At 41.9% G+C, this 14,100-nt stretch overlaps 1 protein-coding gene across 2 annotated transcripts in view; it reads right to left on the bottom strand.

The window, feature by feature from the left end:
- Nucleotides 1–14,100, bottom strand: part of RHEB (Ras homolog, mTORC1 binding) — a 43,833-nt gene that overhangs the window by 15,366 nt on the left and 14,367 nt on the right. For both annotated transcript variants that reach the window (XM_041752800.1, XM_041752798.1), the window contains exon 2: nt 5,237–5,308. In XM_041752800.1, coding sequence (XP_041608734.1) covers nt 5,237–5,308 — 72 coding nt within the window. The remainder of the gene's footprint in view (nt 1–5,236; nt 5,309–14,100) is intronic.

Genomic DNA, 14,100 nt, shown 5'->3' with positions numbered 1-14,100 from the left:
GTACATAAAAAAATTTAACAATTTTATTGATGGATAAAACAGCAACAGAACAGGTGTTCTGTGTGAAACCATCATTCCCACTTAGCTTAAAGATCCAAGCAATTATGTGACAATTTCTTTTCCCTACTGGGGGAGGGGAGCGGGGAACCAGACTCAAATAACTTCCGGAAAAGTCAATTCAGAATTCTAAGAAGACAGACTTCAAACAAATGTACACAAAAAGAGGAAAGAACTATTAATAGTAACAGAATATTAAAGTGTAACCATCTGGAACCCTGAGAGCAAAACGGAACCAATGTCTTTTGCATTTCTGGTCCCAGCCGCTTGTCTCAGACATGAGTCCTCCAATCTCCTGGCTGGCCACTCGATTGGTCTAAAACCGAGAGGGAGAATCTCTCTCTCACACGTTTGGCAGAGGACCTACTGGTGCCCACGGTCTCCCATGGCCAGAAGGAAAAGCAGAAACAGATATAGGAATATTATGAGAGAAAACTTCAAGTGATGAGGGGGATGGAGAGGAGATCTTAATCTGAGTGCTGAGTTCCATGGGGAGGGCAAGAGAAGCTCGTGCTAGCATGTACCCTCCTACTGCAAGCAGGGGTGAGGAAGCAGGTGGGTACAACTACAGACCAGACCACCAAAGGGGTGCCACACTTTTTCTCATTCTTGTGCCCTTGACGGTGACAACCACTTTAAAGGATAATTAAATCAGATGAAAACTGAATCCAAGTATTTCAAGATAGTGGGTACCCAATGTAATCTGTTTGAATTCTAAGAAAAAGTTCTATTGTATTTTTTTTTACACACTGCAACCTCCCTCAACTTGGGATGCACCTAGCATTGATTGTGCTTTTGATCACTGTCAGCCAGGGGGCAGTCACGGTATTCCTGTGTGAAATCCTGACACTGACACCTTCTCAGGTAAGATCAAAATGTGCCTTTTAGACTTCGTGAGAATTATGTAAGAAACAGGTAACCTTCAATTAGAACGAAGTAATTGTGGTTATGAAGCATAAAGAAATACTATGAAAACATCACTGAAAGACAACATCATTCATTCATGCAAGAGCTACTTCTTAAGTACCTATCATCACCAGGAGCACTGTTCTGGGTGCTCTTGAAACACTGCAGCTGACCTCAGTAAGCTTGCAGCCCCGGCCCGGGGAAGGGAGGCAGATACAGACACCATCAGGCATCTTTTCTGGGAGAAGAGCATCCAGGTGGAGGTCAAACAGTGAGTGGCAAATCCCAGGGCAGAAAAGCAAGGCAGTTAGTGCAGCAGAGGCTGAGAGAGTGGTGGGAAGGTAATCAGGTTGGAGAGGAGGCAGACCTTGTAGGAGATAGTAAGGACTTCAGACTTTTATTCTAAATGTGATGGGTTTTGAGTAGGGGAAAAGCCTGATCTGATTTATATTTGAAAGAGATCTCTGTGGCTATGCTGTAAATAATAGAAATGGACAAGAGCGGACAAAGACACTGGTGGGAGCCCATAATGTACTGCCTATATAGGCTCGGGATCTGAACAAGACCTTAGAGGTCTGCATCAGCGGGGCAGAGAGGAGCGGGGAGCCACAGTGGAATTCTGGGTGTAGTTCAGAGGTAGAGCCGAGATGATCTCTGACTGGACCAACTGGAAGCAGGGTGTGAGAAAATGGAGAGGCAGGATGACTCCAAGGTCTTCGGCCTGAGCAAGGAAGGAGATGCATGAATTGCCATTTACCAATTCAGGACAGCCTGGAGGAGGAACACTGGGGATGGGGGAAGATGGGAATGAAGAAGACCACACCCAAGAGGACAAGCAAGGGCAACTAAATAAAACAGCCCAGAGCCTGGGTGGAGGGTGGTGCAGCGTGTGTGTGTTTGCGTGCGTGTGTGTACTGTGATACCAGCAGGTTCCTGGAGAGAGGGGGAAGATCACTGGTGAGCAAGCACAGAAAAAGCCTAAACCTGACGTTGGAGCCCAGGGGCACCCTACATTGCCAGGTCCAGAAGATGAAGGTTCAGTCAAGGAGACCGGAGAAATATTGGCCATGAGCTCAGAGTAAAAAGGGAGGATGTGTAATTGTACATAAGATAGAAGAAAGAGAAAATCATTAATCAATGTTTTAGTATATTCTTGCACATAAAAAGGATGTAAATCCTCCTACGCACAGCATAAAATGAAATCGAGGCCCTTCCATCTGTCACAGAAAACTGCCTCCTCTTGTTATTACTATAGAAAAAAAGTGTAATAAGAGATCTGTCAGTTCTATAAACTAGGAACCAATTCTTCTGCATGTTCTGTGTCGAACCTCCCAAAGCAGCGGAGAGCTGGCTTTCTCCTCGTCTCACTTTTCACTGAACCCTCTCTCCCGCCCCCTCCCTTTTTCAATCACTAGAGAAATTAATCCAATTTCCCACTGAAAATCCTGAAATTGCTCTAAGCAGACTAATAGCTACTTACTGGTAAAGCTTACTAAAATAAGCAAGGTAATAGATTTCTAAAATTTGGAATTCATAAAATACGATGTGTGTTCCTCAAGCGTATTGAGGACTCCTAATTCATATCCTACTGAGAAGCCCACCCACCATGGAATGCTTGATAATGCTGCAAAACTCCTAATTAGAATTTTCCAATTTTCTGAGGTTTATTAGAGCATCGACAGTACCACCTTGAGAAGGCACAAGTTGTAAATTGCTATTCCTTAATTTATAAACTACTGCTACTAGTTAAATTTCACCATAGCCAATTTTGTTTGTATTGAGTTGTTAGATTAACAATACGGTAAGGAAAAAAACCAAAACCACAAACAAAAAAACAATACAGGAGATAACAAAGCACATTTGTGTAGGCAGTATTTTTGGTATAAAAATTTCCCCAAACTAGAAAATATATGGTTTTATTGATGTTATTCTCCTGTATCCCATTTTAAAAGAAGATGACACAGTCCCAGAATCTTTGCCTTTGTGGCGATGCTTCACAGAGATGTGTTCCTACTGAACGTTTGCTATGAACCACCTGTTCTATGTTATAAAGTCGAGTTAAAAGTTAAAAATTATAAATAATTACCAGATTATTTCCAGATTTCCAGAGTGTAGTGCTTTTTAAAATCTTAAGACCATCCATTCATTTGTTAGCAACAGGCGAATGATAACCATTCCATTTCCTGTTATCGCTGAACAGTGTTTTTGACCAAACAGTGGACGATGGAGTGGAGGAATGGTTTCTGCCTGGGTTAGCTGGTCAGAAGCATGGTAAACAGAAAATGATGTCTGCATACAGCTCATGAACTTTTAAGTGATTCATATACTCTGATACTCACTTGCGCTCCTGCCTAAAGACTTTAATAAATATTTTTAATCCACTTTTGAGAGGAAAAAAATAAGTATTATTGAACACTAAGTATTAGAAAGGAAATAGAAAAAAAATTAAAGATGATGTTGACAGCCTTCAAACTAGGGGCACCTCATTCAATTTCTGAGATAGTATCAAGGTAAGAAAGCTGGATGTTCACTGGATCTGTTACTTACATATAAAGAAAATCTATTTACATACAACACCAAGGCTTTCCTTCCACCTCAATTTTAAGTGGCACAAGGACACAATATTATAGGAGCATAGCTTACCAAGAAAACGAAATTCTACTATTCTATGAGTAAAATGCCCAAATGAGTCTTATCTCAACGACACACAATTCTAAATAGTTCCATACAGCAAATATTAAAGGCCATGACCACAATTTTGTGTTTTATTCCAATGGATAACCAAACTTGTTCACCAAGTTCACTAAAAGCATCCATACTATTCTTTCAGTGACAGCTAAAGAAATCAATACAAGATGTGTATGTAGTCAGGACTCCTCCTTCCCGGATACCAGCAGAGGTTACTTTTAAAGCCAGGTCTTCCCAGAGTTGGGTAAGCAACGAACAGGCTTTTTCCATGCCGCCAGCACACTGGGACATGAAGGAGAGCTGCATGTTTTAAGTCAGAGGTGGACAAACTCTTCCAGTAAAGGGACAAACAGTCCCTGTTGCAAGGATTCAAGTCCACTATTGGAGAACAAAAGCAGCCACAGAAACGACATGAATAAATGAATGCACATGTCTGGGTTCTAATAAAACTTACTGGACACTGACATGTGAACTTCATGAAACTTTCACATGTCACAAATATTTTTCTTTTGACTTTATTAAAAAAAACATAAACACCATTCTTTGCTTGTGCGCTGTACAAAAAAGTGGGTCTTTCTGGCCTATGGTCCATAGTTTGTCAACTCCATGTTGTAAACCTCTTTTGAAGTCTCTCTTGCAAGCTCTGGGCAAGTGAGGTCTACAAATCTTGTTGAACTTTATGAACCTGTTAAGTCAGCTTCAGGTTTAATATGCCCATCAGGTTTTGAAGAATCCCATGTTTAAATGTGTTATGTTCCTGGTGACAAATCCTGGGTTAAGTCCCAGGTGTCAAGAATCTGAGAAGACTGGGTCTAGGATCTACTTAGGGTTTTAAGATCGTTTGAAACAAGATCAGCTTCCAACAAACCAGCTTCCCTGGGCAAAGGCTTCAGGTGTTCTTCTGTGATCCTAGAATCAAGACTCTCATGGTCCTAAAATCCTTCAGGAAGATTCTGAAACCATAGATTGAAACTGGACAAGGTAAAGGTTGTGGCTGGTTCTGTTCTTTGGTGCTTTTTTCTGCACATGACCTGAAATGCCAACAGACTTGAGACATCTTTGTTTTCATATTGCAACTGCTCTCTCCATCCCAGAACACTTCTCCACAGCATTCTTTCAAGTCTTCAGGACTGGAAAGGTTGGGGGTGGAGTGGGGGAAGGACTAGCAATTCCGTAAGAGTAAGGTACAAAGGATCTGGAGTGTTTTCGTCCTTTCTTTTCAGCTTGGAATCCTTAAAAAGGGCTACTGTTGAGAAAAGGGGGAAAAAATAAGACTGTGCTCTCTATTCTTGTTTTCCTGAAGCAGAGTCTGGAATAGGAGGTTCACTGTAGGACTGGATTTCTAACTGGATCCCACATCTGGAAACTGAGTAACAATTTCCAGATGCCAGGATCTGGACACTGAATAAAAATCCAATTAGTGTGAAGTGGATCAAACTTTTGGAAGATTTTTGGACCCCAGTTGGAGATCTACAGGTTTACCCCAATAACTCCTGCAATCAAAGCCTCCAGGAACACACAATGGCTGTTTGTGTGAAGAATGCAGGCTTCTCACAGTTTATAAACCCTTGAAAACAATACTTACTGTTTTCTATGGTTGGGTCGTAGGAGTCAACAAATTGGCCTTCAACAAACTGAATCGTCAATGAGGATTTCCCTATAAAAGAGAGCAAAGGCTCAGTATGTATTGGCATATTAAGGTAGCAAAAAATTTAATTCCACTATTTTACAAAAAGAAACCCCACTCTAACAAGACGGAGAGATAGAAACTATTAGGATCAGAACTTTTTAAAAAGATATTTATTTATTTATTTGAGATAGAGAGTGAGTGAGAAAGAGAGCACGAGCAGGGGGAGGAGAAGAAGACTCCCTCCCTACTGAGCAGGGAGCTCAATCCCAGGACCCCTGGGATCATGATCTGAGCTGAAGGTAGACGCCCAAATGACTGAGGCACCCAGGTGCCCCAGAACACATTCCTTTAACTTTTGGACAATTTCAAAAAGGAAATAAATTTCATGAATTTGCTTTATATGAGAGGAATTTAGGCAATTAAGCTATTATAAATTAAATACTTTTGTGACATTAACAAATATTACTGACCAATAAGCATATCACATATTCTGTCAAAGGCAAACTCTGAAATAAGGTTTAAGCTAAGCTAATATCCTCTGGCGTCCCTGAAATGTGGATATTAATTTTAATATGGATATTAGTAAGACAAAGTTTATTTCTTTGGACTCTTTTCATATGTGGCTGTTAGAAACATTACCAGGTATGGCTTTTAAAGAAGGAATTCCGAGAATATGTATCAGAAGTCTTTATTTAAAAAACTCAAAAGTAGAAATCCTGTCTCAACCATTCAGTGTCAAAGGCCTAGTGATGTCTGGCACACAGAAGACAATCAGGAAACGTTCTGGATTTCACGTTCTGAGCCTGTGTGCTAAGAAATCAAGAGCTAGAGCCCTAAGTTCTCACATGTCTATCTGTTACCTAAAATTTCTATCGAAGGACTTTAGAATGTGGCACTCTGTACAGACAGTCCAAGAACAGCCCAGGGAATGATGAAAGTGGTCCTTCACAAACTTCACCCTAAATGCTTTCTTCTTTCGTACATTCTCAGAGCACATTTTTCTTTAAGCAGACTCCCCACTGAGTGTGGAGCCTGATGAGGGGCCCTGAGATCATGACCTGAGCTGAAACTATGAGTTGGATGCTGACTGTACCACCCAGGCACCTCAAGATTTTATTTTTTAAGTGATCTCTGCACCCAATGTGGGGCTTGAATCTACTACCATGATGAGATGAAGATTCACATACTTTTCTGACTGAGCCAGCCAGGCGCCCCCTCACAGCACTATTCATTTTAAACACATGCTCCACAGGCTTGCTGCGTCTCACTGAACTTCCATCTCTAAAGATCTTCAGGGAGACAGGTTTGTACCAGGAACCTTCTGCTCCTGGGGTTTATAGGCTGTGCTTGCCTTCCTCCAACCCATGCAGAGGGTAGCTGAAAGGTGGTCACGTTTTCACAACAAAAGCAGACCCCATACTCTTAGAATTTAATGAATTAATAAAGTGGTTTAAGAGTGGGAGCTGTGGAGACACACCTAGAAAACCCCAAGTTGGCAGGCCTATTTTAATCCTCATGAGCAGTTAAACATACAGTTCACTGTTTTTGGAATTATTAAAACCTGAAATCATTCTCTACAAAGCAGCCTACAAGAGCTTTTGATAATTAAATGTTACCTCCCTGCTTCAAGTCCTCACTGCAATCAGAATAAACTCCCAACTCCTCACCAAGGTCCACAACACCAGGTCCTCCCTCTGCCTATTGCCCTAACCTCTCTGCTGCCACCGCTCTCTTCCCCAAGACCTCCCAGGCTTCACTCACATCCCTTCTGTCCCTTTGTGCTAGCCATGTCTACAGACCTCTGCACACATGACTCATTTCTGTCCTTATTTTGGCGGGGGATCAAATGTCCCTTCTTCAGAGAAGCCTCCACTAAGACCACCCTACCTAGGGTGGCACTCACTCCCTAATGGTCACTCTCACAGTCATCTGTTTTGGTTCAGGCACTCTCACTGCAGATATTACACAAGATCTCGATTTATTTATTTATTTATTTATTTTTTAGATCTCGATTTTATATACGTGGAAAGGAAACACAGTTCAATAAGAACAAAGAAATAGTTTGCCATATTTATTTTGGTAGCCAACCTCACGCCTGCCTGTGCTATACAGGATGCAGGGGTAATCCAGAAGCCCACACATTTCAAAGGGATTCTGTTCCTAAGAAACCACGTTACCTAAGCTAGTTCAGAAGGGCATTTAGCTTAAAATACAGCAAAACTATTTTATGTAATGAAATAGCAAAGAAAAAACTTCTATTAAATTATTAGCAAAACTGAAACATTTAAAGAAGTAAGAAAATTCTCATTTACGCTGACTGCTATCGCTTGAAGCAAAAGAAGTTGAATTAGAAAGAAAAAAGAGAGAAGAAACTTCTTTTGGGCTTCAGAAGAGAACTTCTAGGCCCTCTGGTGGGCTTTTGATATACTTCTGTAGGTCATTGGGGTCTTCTGCCTTATAAGTGCAAAGAAGGAAGGAAGAAGGCAGAAGGTAATTTTTTCTAAAGATTAATGGGCAAGAGTTGCAAGGGATTAAAAGGATTTTTACACCTTTTCCAAAGTAGAACTGGACTAAAAATAGTGAAAGAAAGGGGTTAAGTGTGGTATACATAAGTCCCTCAACCTCTCCCCAAAAGAGGAGGGCAGGACACACAGGACAGGACAGCTGCCCGCAGCGGTGCCAAGTGGGTCTAAGGGAGTGAAAGGATGGCGACAAGACGTCAGGAATCATCACAGGAAACATAGGAAAGTTACATTCAATAAGAGCATGACATTATGTAAAACAGTGGAGTTTCAGATAAACAAGTGGACTAAGTTTTTAAAAAATAGTAATTACTGGTACAGATCGAAGAGTTCCTTGAAGGAACTCGAAGAGCATCACGGAGGGCAGAAATTATTTGACAGGTTAAATTAACATTTGACTTTTTGAAAACACAATCATTCTGGCAAAGCAGACAGTGTATCCAACCCAAACCACAATGCAGCTTGACAGCAAACTCTCATCTTCACGAGTAACTGGGACACCTGAATTTAAAACCCTAGTCTTTAGGGAGCAAACTGGCTTTCTCAATCTAGCTTGGTCCCAGGAGAAGGAGACTATCCATTAGCAAAGGCAGGACTGCAGAGAAGCTGAGTCTCCCCTGGGTCCCTCCTCCCTGGGTCTCTCCCCCAAGGGGAGATCATTAATTATTTAAATTAAGAAAGGACAGGAAGACTACATTCGCTGACATGACACAGCGGGAGGTTTTTTTTTTTTTTTTCCTGTTTCCATTAAAAACTAGAATTACTAAACAACTAGTGTTGAAATTTTCACATTCATCCTACCAAACAAATCCCACTGCTCATGATGTTTTCAGCACTGGTTCCAGCAATTTCTGGCTTTCAGGAACATCACTGTGGTCCTCTGAAGCAGCAGCTTGGCTCTTAGCTAGAGCTTTTGTGCAGCTACAAGAGGCACTGGTGAAGTACAAATGATGTTCTTTACTTGATCATTTTCCTCTCGTTATAACGTCCCACATTTAGTTTGCCCTTTGCATGATCGAATTCAGACTCGGAAACACTAGTTATTTCCTGAAGGTGCTTCAGCAACAACCGTGCTCTTTCTCAATAGGCTCATAAATTTGTACAACTCGAGGAGGACCTCAAATTCCAGATCAACTCTCTGGAGAAAGGTTGAATGAAAACAATACAGGAGTGATTTGAAATGAACTGAAAGGCAGAGGGCATACCCAGATGTGTGTTATCAACACAAAGAGAGGCATGGATCACTCCTTTTATGGCAGTAACATGGTACTAAGAAGGTGAAAACTACATCCCAATGTCCCACAGTTAACTTCCAAATACTCTGCAGCTAGGCTGAAAACCATCCTAACTTTAAAAATCCTACAGATCATTTTTAATAAGTTTATTCTAAACTTTTACCAGGTATAAACACAGCATTTATGTATTTCTTGCCAAGGGTAACATGGCCCAGTAAGCTCCTTCACCCAGTATTTTCACTACAGAAGATATACCTGCAAGGTTGTTGATTAATCTCTCATACTTGTGATTACTGCAAAACAGGCACTGTGTGTAAAACATTTTAGAGCTTTCAGATTAATCTTGAAGTAGTTTTCATGATTATTCTAAGAAAACCTAGGACTTTTATATATTACCCCCCCCCATCCCCCCCCCCCCCCCCAACCAGCATTCTTGTAACAGCTGACACAGTACTTGTTCATTGGGACCATAATGGGAAGGAGTAGTTTTCAATCTATCAACTTGTCTGTCAAGTCATTTGGGACAAGGGTCCATTGGGAACAATGTAATGTATCTGGGACACAATCCGTTCTGACGTCTGCCTTCCTTTTCACCTCAAATCCTCAACATCACCTTATGGGACCCTCATGTCCACATATATAAGCTAACAGTCTAGCTTCAAAGCTTTACTGGTATTGCCACTGATGATCATCTCCCTGCCACCTCGCGTGCATACCTGAAAACACTGGCTGGTGACCCCTCCCAGATGACTCCGCCTCCCACATACCAATCATAAGCAGGACGGTATACTCTCCCAGTGCCCCCTCCTTTTTAAAAAGATTTATTTGAGAGAGAGACAGAGCAAAAGGGGTGGGGAGGAACAGGAAGAGAGAGAGGAGCAGTAGGAGAGGGAGAAGCAATATCCCCTCTGAGCAGGGAGCCCAACATGGGGCTCAATCCCAGGACTCTGGGATCATGACCTGAGCTGAAGGCACTCAACCGACTGAGCCACCCAGATGCACCTCTCCCAGGGCCCTTACTTTCTGACTCCTATCCAGGACATCTCTGGAAGCAGTACCTTCACACCAGGGGCTGTAACCCACTAGGTCGTGAAATTACTATACTGAGCTATGACCAGCACTGTTTTGAAAGAAAGAACACTGTAGTGGATTGCAAATAATAAAGTTAGGAAACTTTTCTTTCAGTTACAAAAACATTTATGACTGGGTCACAATGCAAAAAGGGTTTCTCAGTCACAAAGGTCAGAAAAATACTACTCTAAATGATCAAATCCTGAATCTCCAATCTCCACCATGTTTCACTTCCTTGCCTATCACTTTAAGTGCCAAGATAAATCACTGCCCTCTACTCTCTTGTCTACCTTCAATTTCCTTTCTCTGGGCTCCTTGAAAAACCCTCTGATCTTAATCAAATCATTTGCCTTTGGAGTGCCTGTTGAGCTCGGCTGCAGAAAAATTCTGCAACCACGTTGGTGAACAACTATTTTCCATCTACTGTCTTTCGGCCTCCCCCTGTCCCCCACCATCCTGTCCTATGGCCTCAGGAATCCTCTCTGGAGCCCTCTTTCCTCCTGCAGTAGTGAAAATATGTTCCCAGCAGCAACCCAGGGTAACCTACTACAAATGCACATTCTTGAGCCCCAAGCAAACCTACTGGGAATATTAACCAGCTCCACCCCATTTTGTCACACACTAATGCTTAAGAAGAACAGTCCTCAGGAAACAAATTCAAATTTAACTCATCACCCTAAGTCACCTTTCTCTTCCAGCCTCTAGGATATCCCCAAATCTTCTAGCTCCTTCCAACAGCTCAGATCCTAAATATTTAAAGAATATTTAAGATGAGCCAGAGCTAGGGGACATAGCTATGTGTATGAGGTGGTGCCTAACCTCAGAGGTCACCTGCCGTGACCACCTCTTCTTCCCACACATGCTATTCTGGCCCCTTGTGTCCTGGATCCCATTCCTTCCCAGTCTCCTCCAAATCCTCCTCCTGAAATAGCTGTGAACACATTCTTAGTTTCTCTACTCCTTTACTCCATTCCTTATGGTTGAGTTAATGGTGCCTCTGAAACATTTCAATACGTACAGGCCAAGGAGAGAGGCCTGGAACAGACCCTCCTGAGTTCACCTTCAGAGGAAGCAGGACCCTGTGCACACCTGGATTTCAGAATTCTGACCCCACAGTTGTGAGATGGTAAAGGTCTGTCCTTCTAACCCCCCACCTGCCATTTGTGGTGCTTTGTTACAGCCGCCCCAGGAAATTCCTTTCGTTTTTAAACAACTTTATTAAGACAGAACTCATATACTATATAATTTAACCACTTAAAAAGCTCAATTAAGTCTTTAGTATATTGACAAAGCTGTGCCATCACCATTGCAACCAATTTTAGAACATTTTTATCACTCCAAAAAGAAATCCCAACCCTTTTGTCCATCACTTCCACTTCCCTGTGTGCTCCCTAGTCCCACTGAGCTACCTTCTGTGTCTGTTATTCAAAATAACTCAAAAGGAACCCAACAAAAGAGCCAAGAGATTTAGAACAGACACTTTACAAAAGATCTGTGAATTACCAGCAGGTAAAGGAAAGGATGCTCAATATCATTAGTCACTGGGACAACTCAAATAACACCATGACCTACCCACATTAGCCATGGCTGAAGTTAAAAAGTTCGAGGATACCGAGCACTGAAGTGTAAAATGGTACGAACGTTATCAGAAACAGTTTGGTAGTTTCCAACAAAATTACATACTTAACATCTATGTGGCCTGTGCAGTGCCATGCCTAGGTATCTACCCAAGAAAAATGATCTCATGTCCAGAGACATAACAAATGCTTCTCACAGTTTTATTCTTAGCAGTTAAGTACTGGAACAATGATAGGTGATAGGAGAACCAGATCATGCCACATCCATACGATGGAATACTACTCAGCAATAAAAAACAACAACAACAAAAAAACAAACTATTTACACATGTGACAACCGGACGACTCTCAAAAACATTATGCTTTTTGAAAGAAGCCAGGCAAAGAGTATTTACTGTATGATTCTATTTATATGAAATTTTAGAACAAGAAAGCTAACCCAGGGCAGCCTCGGTGGCTCAGCGGTTTAGTGCTGCCTTCAGCCCAGGATGTGATTCTGGAGACCTGGGATCTAGTCCCACATCAGGCTCCCTGCATGGACCCTGCTTCTTCCTCTGTTTGTATCTCTGCCTCTGTCTGTCTGTCTCTCTCTGTGTCTATCATGAATAAATAAAATCTTAAAAAAAAAAAGAAAGAAAGAAAGAAAGAAAGAAAGAAAGAAAGAAAGAAAGAAAGAAAGCAAGCTAATCTATGGCGATGGGAAGCAGCCCGATGCTTGCCTGGGAGTGGGGATGGGGTATGAGGGAATATTTTGGGCTGGCAGAAATGTTTTGTATTTTGGACTAATGGTTGCACAGTGAATAAATCTAACCAAAACTCATATAACTTTCTACTAAAATGCCTCATACACTAGTATATGTAAATTATACAGCAATAAAAGTTGATTTTTTAAAAAAGTATAAAAGAGAGAAAGACATATACTACTTTTCACTAAGTGGAACAGGATGGTGATTAGCTATGTTACTGCACGCAGTTTTCCTGAGTCTGTTTTCCTTGACTGTAAACTAGAGATAATTACAGTACCTACCTTATAGATGACTGTGAGGTTTAAATGAAAGTATGTGTGGAAGACTGGTATGTATTAAGTCCTCATTAAATGTCCCTATTAGTAGTAGTATTATCAACTGCTCTTAAGACTAAAATAATCAGCTTGGGATAAAAGTGCATTCAATAATTACATCTAATAAATTAATCTCTAATCTAAGAAAATGACATCTACTAATCGCTATTCCAGCTAACGCCTCAAAATAACAGGACAGGGGCCCCTAGCTAGCTCAGTTGGTGGAGCATGCAACTCTTGAGCCCAACATTGGGTGTGGAGATTACTTAAAAAAATTTTTTTTTAAAATGACATGATAAAGAAATCAGTAAGTATAAAAATACACCCCTTTAAAGCAGTAAATTACCAACTGCTTGGGTATCCACTGTTGCACAACAGACCACCCCAAAACTTAGTAGCTAATACCAATAGCCATGTAATCTGTTCTCGAATTCCACAAGCAAGGCTGGTTTCAGCTGGGCCCTCTGCTTGCCTGGTAACCGGTCACTGCTTGGTAGCTGGGGGCTAGCGTCCACTGGGACCATGGGGTCTTCCAACTTCCACATGTCCTCCTCTCCTGGCGCGCCCTTGTGTGTTACATGTAGCTCCAGAGAACACAAAAGCAGAAGCCACTGACTTCTTAAGAAGTAAAGCCTGGTACCAGCACGTCGTCATCTCTGCAGCATTCTGCCAATTTTAGAGTGTCCCAGGGACAGGGCATGGGTACCAAGAAGGGGTTTCTCTGGTTATCACCAATAGAAGGGACAGCAATGAAACCACCTGGTTTGCAAACAGCAGCAAGTCTGCAGAATCACCTGGGGCTGTAAATGGACCGCAACCTGAACATATAATCCTCGTTATTACAAGGGCTAGAATAACAATGAAGCGTGTGAAGGTTCAACAGTGTGCTTCTTATGTGATACGCAATGCTAGTTATATGCTTACTAACTACTGCACCCAGTTTAGGGTCACCACGGTAGCCTTTTAAAAAAATACACTTACCTCACCATTCTAATCTTATTTTATTATTCTTAAAGATTTCATTTATTTATTTGAGAGAGACCACGTGCAAGAGTGCATGAGTAGGGGGGAGGGGTAGACAGGGGGGAGAGGGGGAGAGAGAGAGAGAGAGAGAGAGAGAAAAGGATAAGCAGATTCCCCACTGAGTGGGAAGCCCCAACGAGGGGCTCAATCCCAGGACCCAGGGATCACGACCTGAGCCAAAGGCGGCAGATGCCTGACCCATTAAGCCACCCAGGCATCCCCACCATTCTAATTTTAAAGGGGGTAAGGAGTTCTTGTGCATTCTGTTCGCCATGATTCTAAGATGCATACACCATCCCCTCAACATCTCCATCACAGCCAGATGAAGGCA

The sequence above is a fragment of the Vulpes lagopus genome, chromosome 4 (genome assembly GCF_018345385.1).
Source record: "Vulpes lagopus strain Blue_001 chromosome 4, ASM1834538v1, whole genome shotgun sequence".
NCBI lineage: Eukaryota > Metazoa > Chordata > Mammalia > Carnivora > Canidae > Vulpes > Vulpes lagopus.
Note: the sequence above shows the minus strand (reverse complement) of the source record. Positions and strands in the feature narration are given on the sequence as shown.